At 43.0% G+C, this 17,166-nt stretch overlaps 2 protein-coding genes across 2 annotated transcripts in view; both read left to right on the top strand.

Annotated features, from left to right (window-relative positions):
• The first annotated feature begins 489 nt into the window (after positions 1 to 489).
• On the top strand, positions 490 to 15,039 carry SUPV3L1 (Suv3 like RNA helicase). Its single transcript, XM_081189604.1, has 15 exons — positions 490 to 776; positions 1,978 to 2,055; positions 2,707 to 2,814; positions 4,384 to 4,498; positions 4,824 to 4,992; positions 6,305 to 6,416; positions 6,710 to 6,787; positions 7,714 to 7,805; positions 8,216 to 8,396; positions 9,561 to 9,654; positions 10,282 to 10,501; positions 11,749 to 11,829; positions 12,154 to 12,330; positions 12,966 to 13,114; positions 14,538 to 15,039. The coding sequence occupies exons 1-15, from the start codon at positions 515 to 517 to the stop codon at positions 14,998 to 15,000; spliced, it is 2,379 nt and encodes a 792-aa protein (XP_081045730.1). The 5' UTR covers positions 490 to 514; the 3' UTR covers positions 15,001 to 15,039.
• A 150-nt stretch (positions 15,040 to 15,189) lies between these two features.
• Positions 15,190 to 17,166, top strand: part of LOC308584684 (hexokinase HKDC1) — a 28,211-nt gene continuing 26,234 nt past the window's right edge. The window contains exon 1 of the mRNA XM_081189586.1: positions 15,190 to 15,462. Within this exon, the coding sequence (XP_081045712.1) occupies positions 15,457 to 15,462 (6 nt within the window). The 5' untranslated portion in view covers positions 15,190 to 15,456. The remainder of the gene's footprint in view (positions 15,463 to 17,166) is intronic.

Below are 17,166 nucleotides of genomic sequence, written 5' to 3'. Positions count from 1 at the left end.
GGCAGCGTCTCCCCTTAAGCGAAGGTCTGGAAAAACAACTAATTCTTGAGGTGGAGCTTAACAATGGGATGGGGTGGAGACTAGAGAGCAGGACAGGCATTATACAGAGCAGCTGATAAAATTTTGAGCTTGGCGTGGCGAGGTTCGAGCATAAGGCGCTACTCGCATTGGCGGAGCGTTATTACCACCATCCCCTCACGTGCTTACTGCGCTTGCATTCTCAACGCACGTGGCCGCCAGGGTGCTCGTGTGGCTGTCCTCTGTACTGCCTGCGAGGCTTCTCTTAGGGGCCCATGGCTTTGCGAGGAATGTGGCGGTGCGGATGGGACTCCGAGCCCTTTCGCCTTCTAATAAAACTCCTCCTAAATTCACCTAGCCAACCACCGCCGTCTTTAGGCAGCTTTCCTCCGCCCTACTTTTCAGGCACGACGCCGGACTTTCCTGAGGACCTGGGCCGCTGTCGCGATGACGAAACAGGCGCGCGCCGGCGAGCTCAAGGCTCCCTCTTGCTCCGATGTCCGTGAGCCGGTGCGCGAGGCTGCTCTGTCGGCTGCCGGCTGCCCCGCTCCGCTATGGCGGCCTCTTTGCTCTCCGGAGCCGGCGCGGTGGGCCCAGCCGGGCAGCCCCAGCAGCGGGTTTCTTCTCCGACGGGGGAGGCAACGGCGCGGGCGCCAAAGCCCCGGACACTTCCTTGTTCGTGCCTCTGCCCGTGTCCCCTTCGTCGCCTGGCCCGGAGGGGGACGTTGGAGCCGAGCTCACGCGCCCGCTCAACAAGAGTAAGTGGCGGCGCCGGGGGTGGAGCGGAAGGACAGGCGGGCCCTGTGGGTTTAGAAAGCCAACCGTGCGCGGTCGGTTAGGGGGTAACGGGAGTGCTCTTTCCTTGCCCGTTTCCTGGATTTTTCTGTCATCCAAACAGGTGTGGGCAGCGGGCAATTTGCGAGTCGCACCTGTCCCACAAGGGCAATTTTACCTGTCCTTTAGTAGCCCTTCCAAATATACATTGAGGTAGTGCGTGAGGGGGAAGCCTCAACTTGCATAGTAAGCCCGTGAGAGTTACGTTCCGAGGATAGTGCCTAAAGCCAAAATTGCCTATACAGTGGTACCTCGGGTTACATACGCTTCAGGTTACAGACTCTGCTAACCCAGAAATAGTACCTCAGGTTAAGAACTTTGCTTCAGGATGAGAACAGAAATCATGCTCCGGTGGCGCGGCGGCAGCAGGAGGCCCCCATTAGCTAAAGTGATGCTTCAGGTTAAGAACAGTTTCAGGTTAAGAACGGACCTCAGGAACGAGTTATGTATTTAACCTGAGGTACCACTGTACAGTAGTCCAAACAAATTGGGATGCACTTGTGGTGTTGGTGGGGGATTGCCAAAGGTTCCCTCCCCCTGATACCCATCATTAAAAAAATTTTTTTTGCCAGGCACGTAAAGCTGAGTGTGCACAAGTTAAATGGGTGTATGTTGCGAGTGTACTGTGTAGAAAAGAAGCAATATTGGAGACCCCATGTGCATTTTGCCATATTATGGCCTCTGCTAGTTTCTGGGAAATGAATGGGCCACAGATCTCTTGCGGGGATCGATCAAGACATCCGTTTATTCCACCCCTATGTCTGCGAACGACCTCTTATAATCTGTGATGCACTTTAGATCATGCAGAATTTATTGTACAACCTGACCATCCATGAGGTATCAGGCCCTCCCCTCAGTTGCCTATCACAGTTTGGAGAACAGAAATTGACCATCCCTGATCAGATGGCAATTGTAAAGTTACCATAAAGGTAACTGTTGTTAAGATTGTTAGTCTCCATAGCAGATTTATAGAAGGTGGATTTTACAATATGTTTTTTGTGACTACTTTTTCTTTCGGTGTATAACCCTTTCTTGATTAAATGCTTGAAGGGTATAAAGTATTTTTTTTGCACAAGTAATTTGCCATTCCAGTTAGCTTGACAGTATCTGTATTTTGTCTTCTAGGTGAAGTCCTGAAAGTATTAAATAAATTTTACAAGAGAAAAGAAGTACAAAGACTGGGGGCAGAAAATGGACTAGATGGTATGCAACATGTGGTTCTAGGGATAATAGAATATTGGATGTTTCTACATGCTTTATGAGAAGCTCATATCTGGACTTAATCTTTTTTTGATTCTTAAGTTTTTCTAATTCTACTTCTAAAACTGACTGCTTAGGTCAGTGCTTAATAAAATAGTGTGTTGTTATTATTATTATTATTATTTTAATTTATATCCTCCCAAAAGAGCCCGGGCAGCAAACACATTCACTTTTTGTAAAGCACTCCAAAACAGGTTTATAAATACAGTTACAATTAAAACATTTTAGAAACAGTTACAATTAAAAACTTTAGTTCATCCAGGAGTTAATGGAAGTAGAATAGGCAGATTTTAGCTGATCACCCCTTTCCCTTGTCTCATTGAACAGCTTCTGAAAGTTGGAGACATTCTAGAATAGTGTGGGAAGCATTGCAGGGTTACATGGGGATTGTCAGGTATCTTAACATGATTTGAAATGTATTGAGTGTTTCAGTGACCACATGCATGGGTATAATCCTACTGAAAACAAAACACTCTTTAGTTTTCAAGCTAAAAATCTTGTTTTGTCATTATATCTCTGGTCCAGTTTGTAGGAAGTGGAGTTTTGTGTGCAATACTGAACTTGCTTGTGTGTATTTTCCCCTCCCCTTTATAGCTCGTCTGTTTCATCAAGCATTTATAAGCTTTAGGAAATACATAATGGAATCAAGTTTCTTGGGTCCTGATGTGCACATTCTCCTAAATGATATATGCTGTGGTGCTGGTAAGTATATTCAACATTATTTCCCCCTCCTCAATCATTCTTCTTAAAAAAGACACTTGCTTAAATGTTGTGGGTGATAAACTTATGGGTAAATAAAATTTGCTTTACCCTTAGAAATAAGGAACTTAATGGGTTAGATTATAATATTTGCCAGTGTGTCATAATGGCTAGGAGTGAGAGATGGGAGTGAGTGCTGTGAACCAGTAAATGCCCTTAGGCAACCCTTTGTTGAATATGTGACAGAGGTATTAAGTGCTGTTGTTTAAACATCAGATACTGGTACATTGCCAAGACAGAAGTGTGACTGCATTACTGTGTAGAACACAGATACAAACAAGTGAAAGATCCAAGAGTGGGTGTACCCAGTTCCCAGGTAATGATGAATCGACAAAGCAAAATAAAGAGTATGTGTTAAATCTTCAAATAAATTCCAACTGAGCAACTTCATGCTGAAGCCTCATTTTGAACCCTTTTCCTTGAAGTATGTCACCTTAGACTCCTTGCTGGCTTCTGACTGTTGACATTTTAACATCTGGTTTTTATCCATTTATTCAGCTTGTTTCTGTTTTAGAGCTTATATCTCTACTTAAATGAATGGGCACAAGTGTGTACTTGTGTCTGCTGTGCACATCAACAACCTTAATAAGTTAATACTGTAATGAGAATGTTAGAAGATTATAGTAGGGACAACAAAGAGTGAAAATTATACTTTGTATTTGCTCTTATTTCTGGTACCAGTTCACTACACTGAGTTCATTAGAGTTGACCCTAATACAGCAAATGGAAATGCCAAGAGTATAATCCTCCCCTTTACACAGAGGGCAAGGTGTGGATGCTCCTGATTAGCCTGCATTCAGCTGTTTCACAGGCCATGGCAAAGCAACCCAGGGGCCCTTTAGGACATTCAGATTTGCAGGTCCTGTACAAGGAACAGAGTACAACATGCTAATGGGAGCACCTTGGAGTCTCCCTGCTTCTTGCAAAGGAACAGAGACTAGGAAACTGGGCACCCAGAGAGCACTGAGAAGGGAGGCAGAGAAGGCTGCTCCAGGCTGCTCCTTCCTTCTGCTTCCCTCCTGGCTCTCTTCCATGTCCACATGGGACATGGAATCCCTCTGCATGGGGAGAGCAGAACTCCAACCCAAATCTCATGGAAACCTTTTGATGGCGCTTCTTAATTTAAAACAAGGCATATGAGCTTTTGATTCTTGAGGCCATGATTGAAGTTGTTTGTTTACTGCAGTACTAGAGAAGAGCTGCTGCAAATGGGCCTGTAATACAGAAAAGTATATGTAAATTCTCAAAGTATATTAGAAATTATTTAGTCCCCAAAAGACGATTAAAAAATTATATTGTGAAATGATGCCAAATGTCTTAAGTTTAATTCTGAGTACTTGGGTTTTCTTGTAATTTAGAAGTTATTCACAGTTAATAGGGTTCTTAGAATTGTCCACTGACATTATTTATATCACCAGACTTAGCAATATTATAATTATTCTGAATACTGTACATCACTGGGTGATGGTTTACTACTTGTTGGTTTTAATATACCTTTCTCCTTCCTTCTAGGGCACGTTGATGATCTGTTTCCATTTTTCATGAGACATGCTAAGCAGATTTTTCCTATGCTGGAGTGTATGGATGATCTGCGTAAAATCAGTGATTTGAGATTGCCACCCAACTGGTTAGCTTTTTGAAATCACTTATATGTCTTCCTTATCATAATACCAATGTGAGTCCTGGGACAATGTGCATTTTATGTCCCTATCATGGCAGTTATTCTCACTGAAGTTGTCATCAGCGTCTTGTGTTACTTTTGAGTGTTTTTCTTTAATTGAAAAAATGTTATCAAAAATCACAGAAATTGAGGTGTGAGATTACATGGTTTGAAATCAACATATCTAAAGGTGTATTTAGTTTTTAGTTTATTTATGTACTACAAAGTGAGGTGGTGTTTAAACAAACAGACTGCCAGGCTCAACTATGCATTTCTCTATGTATTGTTATAGGTATCAGGACGCCAGAGCTATCCAAAGAAAAATTGTATTTCATGCTGGTCCTACAAACAGTGGAAAAACCTACCATGCAATCCAGAGATATTTAGCAGCAAAATCAGGAATATACTGTGGCCCTTTGAAGCTTCTGGCACATGAGATCTTCCAGAAGAGTAACGATGCTGTCAGTATGTTAAATGTGTTTCCATGCTTCTGTGACTGTTAGTCTGTGGTGATGATTCATGATATAGTATTGTCAGTGTACGCAATATTTTTCACAGTCGCATAAGCAAAAAACAAAACAAGTACCCCAATAAGCGCATAATTATATTTTGACAGTGGGTGTGCACAATAGGAAGGGGAGAGAAGAAAGGAAGAGGTAAAAGAAAGAATAAGTGCAAGTACAGCTATATTAGTAAAAGTAGCTATCTTGTGATCATTTTTGTTATGCTGCATTGACTACCCTTTTTTGCTTGAGGCATTAGTAACTTCTGGAGTTCTGTAGCTGTCAAATGAGTAAACAATATCTGTAGCCGAGGCAGCAGAATCCAGATCTTGCGGCTGCTGAATGAGTACCTCTGTCATATTTGAGTATGTGCTTTCTGCAACAATCTCAGTTAAAGGAAGCCAAAACAGTTATGAGCTGTTCAAAGCCTGTACTGTAAGGCTCAGCACACCCTAAACCAAATGCATTGAAGGCAGCAGCATTCAGTCACACTACTGCACCAGTTAACATTACAGGTTCACAACCATTGCAACCTTCTCCACCCATACAGATTTATTTGCCATCATATTTATGTCTTTATCCATGATGGCTAGATAGGAAACTTTTTTTTTTGTACTGTAGTTGTTTCGGAGACTGAAAGGGCTATAGCTCTTTGGTCAAGCACAAGGCTTGCTTGCAGAATATCCCAGGTTTGACCCCTGGCATCTCAAGGGAGGGCTGGGAAAGGCTGCCGTCTGCCACCCTCGTGACTTGCTGCCAATTGCTGTAGGCAGTTCTCAGCTTCTAGAACTTAAACAAATTAAATGTGTCTGTTAAATCCACAGGTACTATTTCTTAGAATATACTCTCATGAAAAGTATGTCTATTCCAAGCTGCCTGTGGAGAGTTTGCCTTTCTCTGAATCAAAACTGGGAATCCTAAGATGGTGGGCTGGAGAGTGACAGTGTGGGAGGGGTGGTTAACTCTGGCTGCTAGAGGCCTCCTTCAAGAACTTTTGCTTGGTTCCTCCTTCCTTGCTTTGGAGGGACTCTCTTCCCATCTACCCTCTTCCTCTATTTGCATCCATTTTTTTAGTAGCTCTTGTTTAAAACAAAAGTGGGGGTGCTCGGGATTTGTTTTCTAAGATTTTTATTTCTGCACAAGATGCTTTATTGGGCTGTATGATGTCTGTTTTCATATTTCAGTGTACAGTAGTATCCTTTGGGAGCTTAGGTTGGATTTCTCTTCCTAGAAAAACCACCTGTATCCTCTCTCTCTTTAAACCTTACAGAACGTGCCATGTGATTTGGTAACCGGAGAAGAACGTGTTTGCGTTGATCCTGAAGGCAGGCAGGCTGCCCATGTTGCTTGCACTATTGAGATGTGCAGCGTCACTACACCCTGTATGTAAACGTCTTTCTTTTTTGTGTGTGTTCTTCACGGGTATTGAAGCATATCATGTTCTAGTTTTATAAATTTGCCTCTAGTGTTCTGATATATTTCAATTTAGAATTTCTTCTGTTATAACAGATTAACAGGCCAAATAAATGACAATGTAGAAACCATTCTTAAAACTTTGTAAAAACTGTTTAAAGAATTCATAATTGAAATTGCTATTTTTCTTCTGTCTTTTACCTCTTAAAGTTTGTTTTTCCAGTCCCTTTTACCACATACCATCATTTTTTGTATTTTTAAGATGAAGTAGCTGTGATTGATGAAATCCAGATGATTAAAGATCCTTCCAGAGGGTGGGCCTGGACGCGAGCACTCTTGGGTATGTTTTCTGCAGGTTTCATGTTAGTAAAACAAATTACCTTTAGCTACTGATTTGCGACTTCTCTTTCACATGGACAGTGTAGTGCAGGGCTCCAGAACAGCCTTCCTTCCCCAAGCTGGTGCCCTCCAGTTCTGAACTGTTTCTCTGACCATTTGCCATGTTGGCTGGAGCTAGTGGAAGTTGTACTCCAATAATATATCCAGAGTACTTGGGGATGAAGTCTGCTCAGGAATGTTAGTTGAACCTGTCCTATGTATGAGTATGGTGTACTGACACATTGAACTGTATCCAATTTTATTTAGATTTAAAATAAAAATAGCCAGTCTACTAAATTTGTAACGTGCATTTTGAATAGCTTTATTTCCATCCTGCGTGGTGGGATAGTGATGGCCGGGATCCAAAGAACCACTTAAGGCACATCCTTAGCAGACCATTATACAAAGCCAAGTCCCCTCTGTTTCAAAGTCAGTTCACTATGTGACTTGAGGGGTTGAAAAAAAGGGTGTGCAGAACCAGTTGCAATTGTTTTGATCCTAGCACTTGCTTCCATCTTGGGTAGTTGTCAGACAATGAAATACTGTCCAAATTTTGGCATGGTTTACTCAGAAGTAAATTCCACTGTCTTCCCAGCGAAGTGTGTAACTTGAGCTGGATATTAGGGTGGGGTCAGTTATTCTCCTTGATATTATAGTTTTGAACAAGTGGCTCCACAGAACCAGCATAACATTTAAATGAGGTGGTTATTCAGATTCATGAACTGGGCAAGTCTTACTGGGCTTTGCTAGCTACAAACGTCTGCAAGCAAAACATTTGATTATGATAGCCTTATAGTAGCAATGCAGACCATATGTCTGTTTTCAGTATGTGTGATCCATGTAAACTGCTTTTACAGTCCTCCTTTCTTATGTGCATTTTATATTTAGGACTCTGTGCAGAAGAAATCCATGTTTGTGGTGAGGCTGCTGCTATTAACTTGGTGACAGAGCTCATGTATACTACAGGGGAGGAGGTTGAGGTAGGCATTGTCCATATCTATCTCTATAGCTACATACTCCGATTTTTAAAGCTCCCTTTCTTAAAAATACTCACTAGAGCCTGTGCATTAAAATCAGTGCATCAGTTGTGAAGCTGTTAATATGTTTCTGGCATTAGCAAGATTATCCACCAGGCCTCTTCTCCCTTAACTGTCTCAGTGGGAGAAATGAGAAGCAGGGCTCATTCCATCAGCTTTGCCAAAAAACCCACCTCCATCAGACACCTCCTACTGATGAACTGCTTCTATGCCAGCTGGTTGTTATATATTATGCTTCCACTGCAACCAACCCCTTGTGTGTGCCAGTGTAGTTTACCTGATTGCTACCCATGTCTCTTATTGACTGCCATTCTGTGATGGTTGCAAGGGTAAATGATGCTTTTTCTCTCCAGGTGAGAAACTACAAGAGACTCACCCCTCTAAAAGTCCTGGATCAGGCCCTTGAATCTCTAGATAACCTTCGCCCTGGAGACTGTATTGTCTGTTTCAGTAAGAATGATATTTATTCAGTGAGCCGGCAAATTGAAACCCGGGGCCTAGAATGTGCTGTCATATATGGAAGTCTGCCACCTGGTAATTACTCTTTGATATATGTTGGGGGAGTTGGGAGGTGTGAATGCTATGTGAATAATTAGGAAATTTCTGTTTAATATTTGAATATTGAAGTACTTGCAACATCATACCAAAGAATTCTGAGAAACCCCAAGAAACAGTGCAGTTTTGGAATCAGTAGTTAAAATCAGTGCAGGTTCAGTCCTCTTACCTTGATTCAACATGGCATCCAGTTGTATCTAAACAAAGGAAAAAACTGTTCCTTGATCTTGGGAACCATCATGCAAAATTTGGTTATGATATTTTAAGAGGAGTCCAAATGCACAGTGAACAAGCAGCTGTCCAGAATTTATAGTATGCTGTGTTTTTAAATGTGCATTTCTTTCTTTGGCACCTTGTCTTGGAAAATGTTAACTTGTTCATCTAGTACTTGTCTGGTTCACATATTCTTAGCAGGGATGGCCTTGATTACCATAAACTATACAGGGGATAGATCTGCCCATACAGCTTTAATCATACACAGCTCAATCTAGTTTTTAGTTCTGTACTGATTGCATTTCCATGTACGGTTTGCATTTCCTGAAGTCTCCCTTCTTCTCCATGGCCACTTATTATTTCTTTATTTCAAGAATTTCTAAACAGCCCTTTATCCTGACAGATTCCTAGCAGTGTACAGACACTTCACGTTGGGTGTGGGCAGCATGAGTGAAAACTTGCAAGTTGCCTGACACACAGGAAGAGGGGAAAGCAGTGATGATACTGTCTTAGGAGCTGGTTCAGTCATGTCAGAGGGGCCTACACAGTCATCTTGGAAGTAGGCAGAGTTGCCAGGGTGGGATGGAATGTGCATGGCACCAGAAGCTTGGGCAATACTGGCAACTTAAGGTTCTGATGTCACCAGAAGCTTATATGGCCACATATACGCTGCTCCACATGGAGATACCAGCTCATGCAAATAGTGCTTTCATGTGAGCCCATGCCTGCTTCCAAGGTAATCTCAGTGGGCCACTGACATACCTGAACTGCCACTAAGCAGTTCAGAGTATTAACATTTTTCACTGTCACCTGCAAAACACCATTGTGGAATGGTAATTTTAAAGTATTGACAATATTTGGTTTATTTCAAACCAAACTAAAAACCATAAATGTAAATTGCAACATAGTCTACACTTGTAATTGTTTCAGGGACAAAACTTACACAGGCAAGGAAATTCAACGATCCCGATGATCCGTGTAAAATCATGGTTGCTACAGATGCAATTGGAATGGGACTCAATTTGTAAGTATCCTGGGTGGATTGCAGATTCTATCAGAATGAGTTAAATGTGTTGGTTCTTGGCTTTTTCCAAAACCATATCTCAGTGTTACATATCTCCTGTGGCTCTTGTGTACAGGCAAGTACTGGTTTCTTAATTTAACCCGACTGGAGCAGGATTTCTAACCATTTTTGTCCCATTACTGCTGCTTCCAGTGCAGAGACATTAGATGATGATCTAGATAACTAAGCTGTTCATAAGAGCCTTTCTGTGTGGCATTGAGCGTCATCATATCTCTTGTACCTTTCCAGCAGTGTGGAAGATGGAACGCCATCAAAAGTTGGATAGGGTTGGTGCATTCACTGGGAGTTGCATTGCACTGGGCCTAGTGAGCTTAGATGTATAGGGGTAGAATGTTTGTTCAAGAATGGACATTGGACATCTAGCAGTCACCCACTACTATGTGGCAAACCTGAGACTGTGGAGATATCTGTGTTCGGAGTCATCTGTCTGACACCTTTTCCTGACAAACCTTTGGGTTTGTGGTGAAATCCTGCATTGTATTGACAAGGTTCACGTTTTGAGAATTACAAATTATAGCTCTTTGTTCCGACTACAGTGTTAATCCACTATCTATGCTTTTGTTCTAGGAGCATAAAAAGAATCATTTTTAACTCCCTCATTAAGCCTACTATCAATGAGAAGGGTGAGAAGGAAATGGATACAATTACAACATCTCAAGCTCTGCAAATCTCAGGCAGAGCGGGAAGATTTAGCACTGTATTTGGAGAAGGGGAAGTCACCACCATGCATCGAGATGACCTTCCTTTGTTAAAGGAAATCTTGAATAAATCAGTGGATCCCATAGTGGTAGGATATTGTTATCAACAACATCATCATATTGTTGGTGCATTTTTCAGCTGTCTGATAGTAGAGCAGCATTGGAGCATCTTAAAACGAGTTGATCAGTCATAGGAAGCTTCTACGGGGTCAAAATGTTTTGTTTTTCTAGCTCAGTATCGTATTAATCTGACTTGCAGCTATTCTCCAGAACCTCTGAGAGGCATCTTCCCATCATGTGTTGCATACAGCTTTTAACTGGGGAGTGAATTGGGGGCCTTTTACCACTGAGCCATCTCTCCCCACACCCTGCCAACTTATTTGTGCAAGTAACAATTCAAGCAATTGACATGACCTGGAATATAAGTACAGTGGTACCTTGGGTTAAGTACTTAATTCATTCCAGAGGTCCATTCTTAACTTGAAACTGTTCTTAACCTAAAGCACCACTTTAGCTAATGGGGCCTCCAACTGCTGCTGCGCCGCCGGAGCACGATTTCTGTTCTCATCCTGAAGCAAAGTTCTTAACCCGAGGTACTATTTCTGGGTTAGCGGAGTCTGTAACCTGAAGCGTATGTAACCTGAAGCGTATGTAACCTAAGGTACCACTGTACTTGTATGAGCATTAGCAACATTTTTTTAAATTAAATTTTATTGTTACCATTCACATTAACACACCATACAGAAAAAGAAAATAAATTTCCATCACTTTTGGTGGTGATCATTAGCAACATTTACTAGCAGAACACTTTCAGCCAGTGTGGTGTAGTGGTTAAGAGCAGTAGACTCGTAATCTGGTGAACCGGGTTCGTGTCTCTGCTCCTCCACATGCAGCTGCTGGGTGACCTATTCACACTTCTTTGAAGTCTCTCAGCCTCACTCACCTCACAGAGTGTTTGTTGTGGGGGAGGAAGGGAAAGGAGAATGTTAGCCGCTTTGAGACTCCTTCGGGTAGTGATAAAGCGGGATATCAAATCCAAACTCCTCCTCCTCCTCCTCCTCCTCTTCTTTGGAAATGAGGAAATCCCTGCTCATGGGACTTACTGCTGCTTAATCAAATGAAGATGATAATGTATGAGCTGGTTCTCTGGAATTTTTTAGCTAAGTAGCTTAGTTACATTAATATTAGTGCAGTAAATGTTGCATAGGGCATAAGCTGACTGGGCCACCTTGTTGTTTAGAGATGCTTGTTCTGATAGTCAGATAAAATAAATTTAGGAAAGTTTAATTCTTGTAATAATGAGACCCTTTTCTCCCCACCTCTTTTTTTCACCCAGACTGCTGGCTTGCATCCTACCGCTGACCAAATTGAGATGTTTGCATATCATCTTCCAGATGCCACTCTATCAAATCTACTTGTAAGAATCAGGAAACCTGTTAAGTTTTAACATTTCTGTGAACAACAGTTTAAGCTTCATTAGCCTAGCTAGAGAATGCTAGTTAGGATTTTGAGGAGCTGTTTACCAGCGTCTAATCTGCACAGACAGGCTATCTTTGCAGTGTTTGCTTCTGCAGTTGATAGCTTTCCCTTTCCCTTTTCAAGTCTTAAGAAGGACTTGCCTCATTGACTGCAGAGCTGCTGCAGGAAATTGCTAGTTTCCTTGTGTGAATATTGATAGATTTCCATGGGGATAGTCAGGGCTTCGTCTAACTAAGAGAATCTTTATCTTTATTTAAAACAGGATATTTTTGTGAGCCTCTCTCAAGTTGATGGCCTCTACTTTGTGTGCAATGTTGATGACTTCAAATTTCTAGCTGACATGATTCAGCACATTCCACTGAACCTGAGAGCCAGATACGTGTTCTGCACAGCACCCATCAACAAGAAGCAGCCATACGTCTGCACTTCGCTGTTGAAGGTAAGTGACCTGCCTCTCCTGTGTGTGTGCATCAGCGTGCATTTTTGTGGGAGTAGTCCGTGTTGTACTACGTTGGTGCCAGTCTCTTCATCCATTTGTGGGCATGATCAGAATTAGGTGACCCAAGTGACAAGTTGAGATGGTGGTGATCAGAATGCTGTATGGATATTTGTCTGGTCTGCCAGCAGTGGTGCCACAGTTACATCCAGTGAGGGGTTGGAGCAAGATGCTGGTAAATTTGGGTTGGCTTGTGCTCAGTGGTGGGTGCACCCGATTGCTTCTGCTGGTGTACCTGAACTGCCCCAGCCTTTACTCCTGTTCCATAAAGCATGAGGAGTTACTGGACATTTCACAGGCCAGCAAAACTGTATCTTATTCATGATTACAGAAGCATTGCAGCCGTCAGCCTCTCCTTTTCCAGTGCCTGCTCTGAGACACATGGGGGGAAATTCGGGGGGGGGGGTGTTTGCATCCAAAGCATTGTAGAAAGTTTATATCATAAACTACTGTCATGGCTGGGTTTGGCAGAAAAAAAGTAGGCTGCTGCAAAGGGCATTTGGCAGTGTGAGAGATCTATGGCAGTATTGTTCCTGGGGAAATATTCATTGCTTAATGCTTCTTTTTTCCTTTTCTAGTTTGCACGGCAGTTTAGCAGAAATGAACCTCTGACATTTGACTGGCTGTGCAGGCATGTTAATTGGCCTCTAGTCCCGCCCCAGAATATAAAGGACCTTGTGCACCTTGAAGCTGTTCATGATGTCCTCGATCTGTATCTGTGGCTGAGGTACTGGAGGCTTGGTTCCTTCTTCCTCCTCTTCCTTAATGCGGGCAGCTTTGGGGCATAAGGAGCCCTCCGCTTTGGGTAAAAGCATGGTTCAGTCCTCATGTGAGACGACACCAACCCAAAATGTTGGTGGGGAACTACTGGTCTTTTGATCTCCTCCTTGTCAAAATTTCTCTGCATGTGGAAAACACCCAACAGGGAGATGGCGTCTAAGGCAGCCTCTTCCAAGATGGGTTTGCTTTCCATGTTCAGGGAGATTTTGAAATAGAGGCACTTTGAAACAAGCGATTTCCTGTATGGGTCTGGGGAAGGAACAGTTCCGGGAGAGAACTGTACCATATCAGAAACTGCATATTTGAAGTGTCATTAAGTTGGGACCGGAGAGAAGTCGTTTACTGTCAGCTCTGCTAAGACAGAGGCTGAACAACCGGTTCTTTCGACCTATTCAGTTAATGCAGAAGAGAAACAAGATCTTTTTTGGAGGTGGAGAACAGATGAGGGAGAGGTTGGGGGTGGGGTGTAGAGCTCTGGACATAGATTAGGGGTACTTGGATTTAAATCCATGCTCAGCCTAAGCTGTTGCACATGACTGATGCAAGTATAAAATGGGTAACCCACTGCGTGCTGCTGCCACGAACTTCTTGGAGAACTGTGGAATAAAACACAGCTATTTTATAGATGGTTTCAAACCAGAGTGGCTAACGGGTTGCTCTCCAAATGCTTCTGAACTGCAACTCCCATCGTCCTTGGGGTAAACTGGCTAAGGTTGATGGGATTTGTAGTTCAGCGACACTTGGAGAGCCAGACATTGCCTTCCTTTCATTTAAAATATTCTATCTTGTCTTCTAGGCTATGCATAAACTTTGTGTGATATTAGCTTTTTATTGTAAGCCTTTTGGCTTAATGGTATTGCATATTACACTTAAACACACCCACACCCCAGATTACATGTGTTTTTGAGGTATAACAACTTGATCAGCTGTTTGCTCTAAATTGCTACATAGTTTCATTTGTATCTTAACCCCAGAAACTTGAAGTGCATAACAGATAATATGCTGATCAGTTAATGCCCAGGACTACAGATGTCCAAAGACGTTTGGGTTGAATCTAGCCAAGTTATTGCATGAGTGGAACAACTTCTACTTGCATAACAGAACTTTCTTTTTTTTCTTCACCCCCTTCGCCAGCTCCCCAAAATGGGGTAGGGGGGAGCTCCAGAGCAGATCCAGAGCAGAGAGCATGCAGGTGATGGGAGAAAAAGGAGAGGAAGTTCTGTTGCATGTGCAGAGGCTCTGCTCACACAAGTAGCTGGATTCAGCATTTTAGTGAAGAGGTCCCAAAGTGCCTGTTGAAGGGGCTGGGGGCTGTTAACCTTTCAAGAATTCTTGGTCTGAACTTACCATACATGCATGTTTCCTTGTAGCTACCGGTTTATGGACATGTTCCCGGATGCTGCTCTCGTCAGGGACATACAGAAGGAGCTGGACGACATTATACAAGTCGGGGTGCTTAACATTACGAGGCTGATCCGAGTATCGCAGGCCGCTTCTGGGTCTGTCACTTTACCAGACGACTTTCCTCTCCAGAGGGCTAGCATTGGCAATGGGATGTTGAATGCGGAAGACCTCCTAGAGGCTAACGGAGAGCTTTCCCCAAGTGACGTGAAGACCCAAGGGCACCGGCGAGCAAGGGGATCCAAAGCGATGAACTATAGGCCTGCTGAAGCACAGGGCCGAGCTCAGGGCGCTCTGGCTGCCAGACTAATACAGCAGGGACTCCTCACCCAAGATATGCTGAAACAGTTGGAACATGAGTGGCTGGCTCGTCGCAAGGGCTGTGCCACAGATGAAAACACAGGCCCAAACAAAGGGAAGAAGAGGAAATAGGATGCTGTGTCTTTGCAAAATAAAAAATATATTTAATAAGCTTTGGTCTTTTGATGGTATAGGTTAGGAACTTGTTGCCCTGCAGATGTTTTTGGACTACAGTCAGCCCCAGCCAGCATGGCCAGTGGTTAGAGAGGACAGAAGTTGTAGTCTTAACAGTATCTTGAGTGGCACATGTTTTCCATCCTGATGTAGGTATAGATTTTTAAAAATTTGTATTATAAACAGTAAAAGAATTTTCCAGTTGTACATTGCCTTAAACGGTGCTTTACACCAGAAGCAAGAAACAAAATGGGGCACTTAGGGTCTTGACTTCCAGTGATTGTGAACTGCATCTCCCATCAGCCTCAGCAAAGTTAATGGCCATGGACTGAGAGAACTGCAGTACAGCACACCGTTTCTGATTGGGGCAGGTGGGTGAGAACAGGAGGAGAGGAGAAAACAATACCACAAGAGATGAATGTGAGTAAATGCAGCTACATGAACTTTATTGGGCTTGGAGCTGAAGTTGTAGGCGTCATTATAAGTGTAAAGTTTGCAGCAAGCATATTCTGTGAATGTCGTGCTACCCCAAACCATAACGTTGATCCAAAGGGACCACACATCTTTGTTTAAACACTGAACCTCAGATAGCTCAAAGCCAATGCGTCACATCACAAAGTTCATGCGTATTTTTCTAATAACGCAACCTATCTCTGCAGTTGGTCATCCATCTCATTCGACGAGGTACATAGTTCAGCAGATAAACAGATTAGTAGAAAGGTCTTTTGACTCGTAACACCCTCAGATAGGACACCCAACCCACACTTTCTAATTATCCTTCACAGGAAGGAAATAGGTTGCATTCTTTGCATTCTCGCACCCTAGCAGTTAAGAGGGGTTGATGCGGCCCATGTTGTAATAGTTGCACAGAAGCAGACTTGGGAAGGGAGAACTTTGCTCCATGGAAGGGCACGGTGGCTACCTGAAGCTGATACCGTAGGCTTATCATTTATTGCTGTAGTATATATTTCAAGAATGAACTTCGTTGATTGCGGCAGTCAGAGTTGGCTGTGGCTCCCTTCCATGTGACCTTGAGATTGTGGCTGTGTGACATTTGAATGACTTGGAACATCCCGTAGACAAGAAAGAGCTGGAGCTGTGCGCTTGCAAGTACAAAACGAAATCTTGGGTTTTGAGTAGTGAGCCTTTAAGGAGCAGAGCACTAACTGGGACATTCTTTTGAATTTTGCTGAGATTAGCACTTCCTTTAATTTGCTGTGTGTTCCCATAGTGTCTCCATAGTAACTGTTATAATCACTCTGAAGTTTGCTCAAGCGTTTCTAAGGCTGATTTGGACGAAAGTTTACTTCCACACTAATGATGTGGATACAATTAGACTCGATGAAGAGTTAACTGGGTTCACATGATCTTCTAAATGAATAGGGTGTACTACTGCACTAATCCTCTGCTAACAAGTTCTGGAGCTAGCTAGCTCAGGACAGAATTCTCCACATGTTATTAACCTGAATGGCATTTTAGGATTTAATAGAATTGGGGGGTGTAGACTGGCGCAGTAGGCAAATTTTGGAACCTTGATTTTGCTGTGGGGGAGATGAATGAAAGCCAAGTATTTTGTGGAAAGGAGACAAGTAGTAAAGACTAAGCTCCTCTCCAAGGTTGACTGTGTAAGAAACACAACAGCTCCCTCCTGAAATGATCTCCTGTTTTTAGTGCTAATACAGAAGGCTTGCATTTAACTAGTCTGATCCCCTGTGGTGAGTAAGAATTGCAACCAGGTGACCATATGAATCACCATCCTCTCTTTTTGCTATAAAGCACTCCAGTGGCCTCTTTGAGGTTATACAGGAGGTAAATGGGAGTGTCATGCACAGTCTCCTTATTATGTTCCTGTGGTCTGGAAGCTGTGTTTATTAGCATGCTGCTGAGTGTTATTGCTGGCTCCCCATCCAAGTTCTCCCTGTCTTCAAAAGATTTTGGGACCACAGAATAAGAGATTGGGCACAGTAGGTGATTGGAGAAGTGGCAAGAGACGTGCCAAGGAACCTGCCTGGTGCAGTGGAAAGAGAGGAGCAGGGCCTGAACTTTTATGCACAAAGCTGCAATAGGTTCGTAAAGTGGTGTGTCAGGTGGGAAAGCAGCGACCTTGAGATGGTGGCAAGCTAC

The sequence above is a fragment of the Podarcis bocagei genome (genome assembly GCF_964188305.1).
Source record: "Podarcis bocagei genome assembly, chromosome: 4".
Taxonomy (NCBI): Eukaryota; Metazoa; Chordata; class Lepidosauria; order Squamata; family Lacertidae; genus Podarcis; species Podarcis bocagei.
This window is presented reverse-complemented; position numbering and strand designations above follow the sequence as displayed.